This window comes from Hippopotamus amphibius, chromosome 9, assembly GCF_030028045.1.
Source record: "Hippopotamus amphibius kiboko isolate mHipAmp2 chromosome 9, mHipAmp2.hap2, whole genome shotgun sequence".
NCBI classification, from domain to species: Eukaryota; Metazoa; Chordata; class Mammalia; order Artiodactyla; family Hippopotamidae; genus Hippopotamus; species Hippopotamus amphibius.
Genome location: NC_080194.1, coordinates 12,693,941 through 12,699,940, shown reverse-complemented (window position 1 = coordinate 12,699,940; position 6,000 = coordinate 12,693,941). Strand labels below are relative to the sequence as shown.

The 6,000-nt window shown below is 36.0% G+C and overlaps 1 protein-coding gene across 1 annotated transcript in view; it reads right to left on the bottom strand.

Moving 5' to 3' along the window:
* Positions 1-1,315: 1,315 nt before the first annotated feature.
* Positions 1,316-6,000, bottom strand: part of FBXO3 (F-box protein 3) — a 32,367-nt gene continuing 27,682 nt past the window's right edge. Inside the window, exon 11 of the mRNA XM_057748763.1 lies at positions 1,316-2,458. Within this exon, the coding sequence (XP_057604746.1) occupies positions 2,285-2,458 (174 nt within the window). The 3' untranslated portion in view covers positions 1,316-2,284. The remainder of the gene's footprint in view (positions 2,459-6,000) is intronic.

The window sequence follows — 6,000 nt, the reverse complement described above, 5'->3', positions numbered from 1 at the left end:
ACTCTACTCCTACTGCCCTAATTCAGGCCTGTGGCTGTCTTACTTGGGTCATTACACTTTCTCCATACAAGGTTTCCAGACTGCCCATGTTAATACCTGCCATCTCTTGCCCCCTCTCTACTTATCCTCCTGCTGGACACCTGGCTAGTTTACCTCTCCAGCCTTGTATTTGTTTGACTTTTTACTTTCCATTTAATTTTCCTCTTTTCTCATCATCCTCCCTGGAATACAATATGACTGCAGTTGCCATCTTGCAGTCATGAGATGACCTTAAAGATTAAAGTCGGCTACAAATGGCAGAACAGGAAGATGGAAGAAATCTGGAATGTTCACACCACTGGGCCACTTTACTAGCCCTTAGCTAGTTACCTCTGACTTTTCACAAGAGGGGAAAAAAAAAAAAAACCTAAGCTATTTAAGCTACTGTTTATTTATGTATAGGCCACATCCTGATATATCAAGCTTCAGATAAATGCGTAAAAGCTGGTGGTGTTCCGAAGGGACCTCAGAGCCAGAAATGGGCTTCACTCCGCCAAAAGCATGGTCTGACCAACTGTTAGATCCCTTTTCTGTGTGAATATACATTCTCGCCAATGAAATAAAACATTTGAGGTTGTTATCAGCTAATCAATCACACCTTAGTGTGAACTAGAGACCATTCATTCAACGTATTAAGAGAATATGAACTCTGATGAGAGGATAAGCAAGCCTGAAGCATTCTGAGGAGCAAGGATTAGATGGGGTGACAGGAAGATCTGGGACATTATGAGTACTCTGGGAACTCAGAGAATAGAGAAAGCGAAAAGAGAAAGATGCAAAGAATGGCAAGGTATCCTGGGGCCGGCTTTAACTTCCAACATTAACTAGTTTTAATTAAATTACTGCTTTATTGGGAAAGTTTATTTTTCAAAAAAACCAATGGGTTGATTAAAAAAAAAACAACTATAGGCATAGAAAGATTTGGTAGCCTAATACTCTATTTAAAAAGAAAAAAAAGGCCAGAAAAATTACTTACTCCACTTCAGAACATTTTGACATGTGCCAATATGAAAGGCTAAGTTTGCCTTCATGGTCCCTGATGGCAGCCAGTTAATCCTGTATATACTTCCCTCTTCCTACAGTTTTCCCTACAAAAGAACTGTTCCTGGGGGAACTGCAAGGTGGAGTACAGGACAGTGTATAATCAAAGCCAGGAAATGACTGTGAATGGGCCTCTGGCAATAAGCCATCAGGTTCTGATCTCATCTTCCATTTTAAGAGCAAACGCTTATTAATGTTAGTTTATGGGAAATAGGCAATTACACAAAATACAGGATCGGAATCAAAATTTGTTTTCAAAATGTGAGTTTTTGACACCTGGAGGATTTCATTCCAAACTCTCAATTATATAATTACAAAAAAATCCACATTTCAGGAAAACATAATCTTAACATAAAATCCATGTCACTTATCACAAAGTTAGACAGTCAAGTATATAAAGGGGAAACAAAACAGAAGCAGTATTTACAAATTTAGACTACATGAGACATTGTGAAGAATTTTTTGTTAATAAACAACACAATACATACTTTCACACACTACACTTCAAAAATGATGCATCTGTGAACAATATGGTAAGGGTCATAGTGTTGAAGACTTTAAATTAAATTCAAGGTTGGCAGAGTTGAAGACTAAATTCAAGGTCAAAGTCATACTGGTAAGACTTTAAATTCTAGGTTGTTGTGATGAAAACTCTAAGGCTAGGTTGTCTAAGAAAGGACAAACAATTAGCATTCAAGCTATTTAGTCAATTAGTTCCCTGTGAGTACAAAATATATAGGCATCACTAAATGGACTAGCCTAATTACAAATTCTGTTCATTTCTAAATAACTTACAAGTCTTTTCACAGAAGCGTTCAGTCACATAGCTTCTCTCTATCCCTGTGTAGCTGTTTCTGCTTCATTTTAAATCCTTATTCAAAACAATTCCCTCCCATTTCCATATTTTTATAAGTATAAAATATTTTTTAACAAAGAAACGTCTGTTCCTCAGCTAGAGAACTATTCTCCCATTGACTTCTAGACGAGGAAAAGAGATTCCCATTTCCTTCTCTATCTCAAAAACGCTAAGCAAACCCAAACACTCCAGTTCCGAAAGTAGCGCTGCCTAGAACCCAGGGCCTGGCACAATATTTCATGCTAGTTTTCCTGCTATAAGCTGAGAACAATTTAGTTATTTACATTATTGAGAAATCTATTTAACAGGCTGGATTCTCATCCCAGGGCTCCCATCAGCAGAGGCTTGCTAAAAAAGGCGAGAGCAGCGGCGTCTTCGGATGGGAACATCAAAGACTCTTCTCCGTCTCTCCTCTTCGTCGTCATCAGATTCATCCGTATCTGCCGAGTCATCATCTTCTTCTTCCTCCTCCTCCTCCTCTTCTTCCTCCTCCATCTCTTCATATTCATCAGGACCCATTTCCTTGAAAGAGAAAACAATCTTTTGATAAGAACTTCCATCAGTTTTTTTACTCTCATTTAATACAAATTCTCATTTACCTAGACTCTAAACCGGGCACGCCAAATATGAATTTTTATGGACGTCTCATAGAATGCTTATAGACTTTTTTCTAGAATTTTATAGACTTTTATACATTTTCATAATGCACATGCTGGCACAAGATTCTCGAGCATAGATTCTATGACAAGTTTTAAAATGTTCAATGTGGTTTTAATGGTAAATATATTTCATCAATACAGCACTTATTTTTTACATGGTGGTTGGTAATTCACACAAGGTAGCAAACAGACCACTCCTAACAACCCAAAATAAAATTTTCCTGAATTTATTAATGTAGTGAGTGACAATCTTTTATTAACCTACGTGCTTACAGAAAAGAGGATATGAAAGTATTACTAAGCTATGACCTCTACTGGTAAGTTTTACGTACTGTCAATGAGAGGTCTAATAGATTTCTATTGAGCTCCTAGCATAAAAAGACAACCACCATCTGTAGCCTCTACTTTTAAAGTAACTCACTGAAGGCTCTCAGAATAAGAGAGCAGTGATGTTGAATAGCCAGTATCTGAACATCTCTTGGAAACTTCGATTCCTTTTAAGCAGTGTCTCTAATCGCGTCTTGACTGATACTCTGCTGTTGTTTTTCTTTCTCATACACTTGAAGCTACGGCATGGGACAGAATTCTGAACAGCGAGGATGACCTAGCTGGTAATATGGGAAGTAGTGGGAAACCTGGGATGTGATGGCAGCAAGAGTCCGTCCACCAAGGCTTTCATGGCATTGCATATGCAGCACCCCACTACCCCACGATCACGTCTCTTCACCACTCTCCCCTGCTCACTGCCCTCCAGCTACACTGGCCTCCGTTCAGTTCTTCAGACATACCAAGCACATGAGTGCTTCAGCACCTCTGCATTTGCTGTTCTTCTGCTTGGAACATCCTTCGACCACACATCCACCCGGCTCCCTCCACTTCTTTCAAGTCTGAACTCAAAGGTCACCAAAGCCTTCCCTGACACATCTTTATATGAGAACAACCCAACAGCACACTTCTTAACCCCCTTACTCTTATTTTTCTCCAGAGCACTTATTACTACTTGACATAAGTGAGGCATGTGCATTTGCTACACTTTGTCTCTTCCAACTAGAATGTAAATTCCAAGCCAGAGATTTTTTTTTAATCTCCTCAACTTTCTTCTTCTTTTATTTTTTATTTTTATTGAGACATAATTGACATACAACATTATATTAGTTTCATATGTACAACATAATGATTCCATATTTGTATACATTACAAAATGATCACCACAATAAATCTAGTTAACATCCGTCACCATACACAGTTACAGAGCTTTTTTCTTATGATGAGAACTTCTAGGATTTACTCTATTAGCAACTTCCAAATATGCAATACAGTGTTATTAACCAGTCGCCATGCTGTACATTACACCCCTGGAGGCAGAGATTTTGACTATATTGTTCACTGCATTTTCCCCAGCACCTAGTAGGTACTCAATAGATATCTGTTGAGCGAGCAAATTAATTAATGTGGGAGAAAGGAAATGTCCTTTAGAATTTGTCAAAGGAATTGTCACTTAGGATTTATTATAACACTAACAACAACAGAGATAATATACATAAATGTAACATATTTCATCACTTTTATCTTTTGATTTTTTAATCTGAGAAATAAAGACTTTAAAATTCAGTAGAAGGTCCAAAAGGGGGAGAGGATTAAAGTTTAGAAAATTCTGAAATATTAAATCCAGGTAGTATGATTATTAATTATCTTAAGAAAAAAAACAGAAAAACTGTTAAATCAATGTAGCTAAAGAGGGAGACAGCTGATGATCTCAGACAAAAGGGTACATACACAAACAGCAGACGGAAAGAGAAACACAGACAAGAATGGAAATAAATAAGCAGCAGGAGCCTCTAAAGTGTCCAAAAACAAACAACAAACTACCTAGACCAAGAAAAGGCTTAAGACTAACCAAAAAAATATTTTATAGCATCATTCAAGTATAAAGCAAAAGGAAGTACTGAGTATGATAATATACGGTTAGAGGACAAATAAGGGGAACAATTCAACTTCCATATCAAGAAAACTAATTTTTAAACAGGAAAGGTACAATACAAACATAACACAACACAAATACAATCCCCACTGCCTCTTTCACGTTGATTAGAAATAAGTCCAGAATTCTCATTTCATTTTATTGAGTTCTCATCCTTGAGAAAGAGAAAACATTTTCCACAAGGCAGATCAAGATTTTATATACTTCTTTGTAGCTGAGAGGGAACTAAAACTCTAAATAAGTAACAACATAGTTAAGAGAGGGTTGAACATGTAATGAGTTTATTATTGTAATGTGAAATTATAAATTTAAAAATTTAAAACTTTAAAAAAGAAGTAATATTATAGAACTGCTCAGTTTTAATTTCTAACATGATAAATGTCATATAACCACATAAGCAAGAGTTCTTTGGAATCCTCAATAAGTTTTAAGAGCTTAAGGGGATCATGAGACTGAAAAGACTGAGAACTACTGTCCTTAAGTAAGGACTACTCTGTCCCCACCCTAAAAAACGTAAAAAACAAGCCTCAACAGGATCAACTGATCCAATAGTAACTTAACTGTGCAAGCTGCCTGTGCAAACAAATGTCAACACTCTTTACACTTTAGCTCAGGAATACATAGCAACTTTAGGGCAAGGAATATTGCCACAGATAGAGATTTCATAACAATAAGAGAAGCACTTCATTAAAAACACATAACAATCCTAAACATATCTGCATATAATTAAAATACATGAAGCAAATTAAAAAGAGAATAAAAATTCACAATTAAAAAAACAGACAAAACTGTAATTAGAGTTGGAGATTACAACAATCATCTCTCAGAGAACAAACACACACACAAAAGATCAGTAAATATATAGAGGACTTGAAAAATCGTCAACCAATTTGACTTGCCGTTTATAGAATAATATCCCCCCAAATATCAGAATATACATTCTTTTCAAGTACACAAGGATCATTTACCAAGACTGACCATAATGCTGCACCATGAAACATTTAAACAGACTGAACTTATACACAGCGAGTTCTCTAACCATAGCAAAACTAGAACTCAAAACCCAAAAGGTAACTGGAAAAGCTCCAAATGTTTGGAAATTAATACATTTCTAGAAAAGACATAGATCAAAATTAAATTACAAGGGAAATCTGAGAATATTTTTAATTAAATGTTAATGAAAACAACACCTCAAAGTTTGTTAAATGCAGCTAAAATAGGGCTCAGAACGTCTAAAATCAATAATCTAAACTTCTACCTTAAGAAGTAAAAAAAAAAAGCAAATTAAACCCAAAGTAAGTGGGAGAGAAATAAAGATAACTACAGAGATCAATGAAATAGAAAATGAGCAAATACAGAAAAACAGTGAAACCACAAATTGTTCCTTTAAATTGATCGATAAAAGTGATAACCCCGTAGCTAAC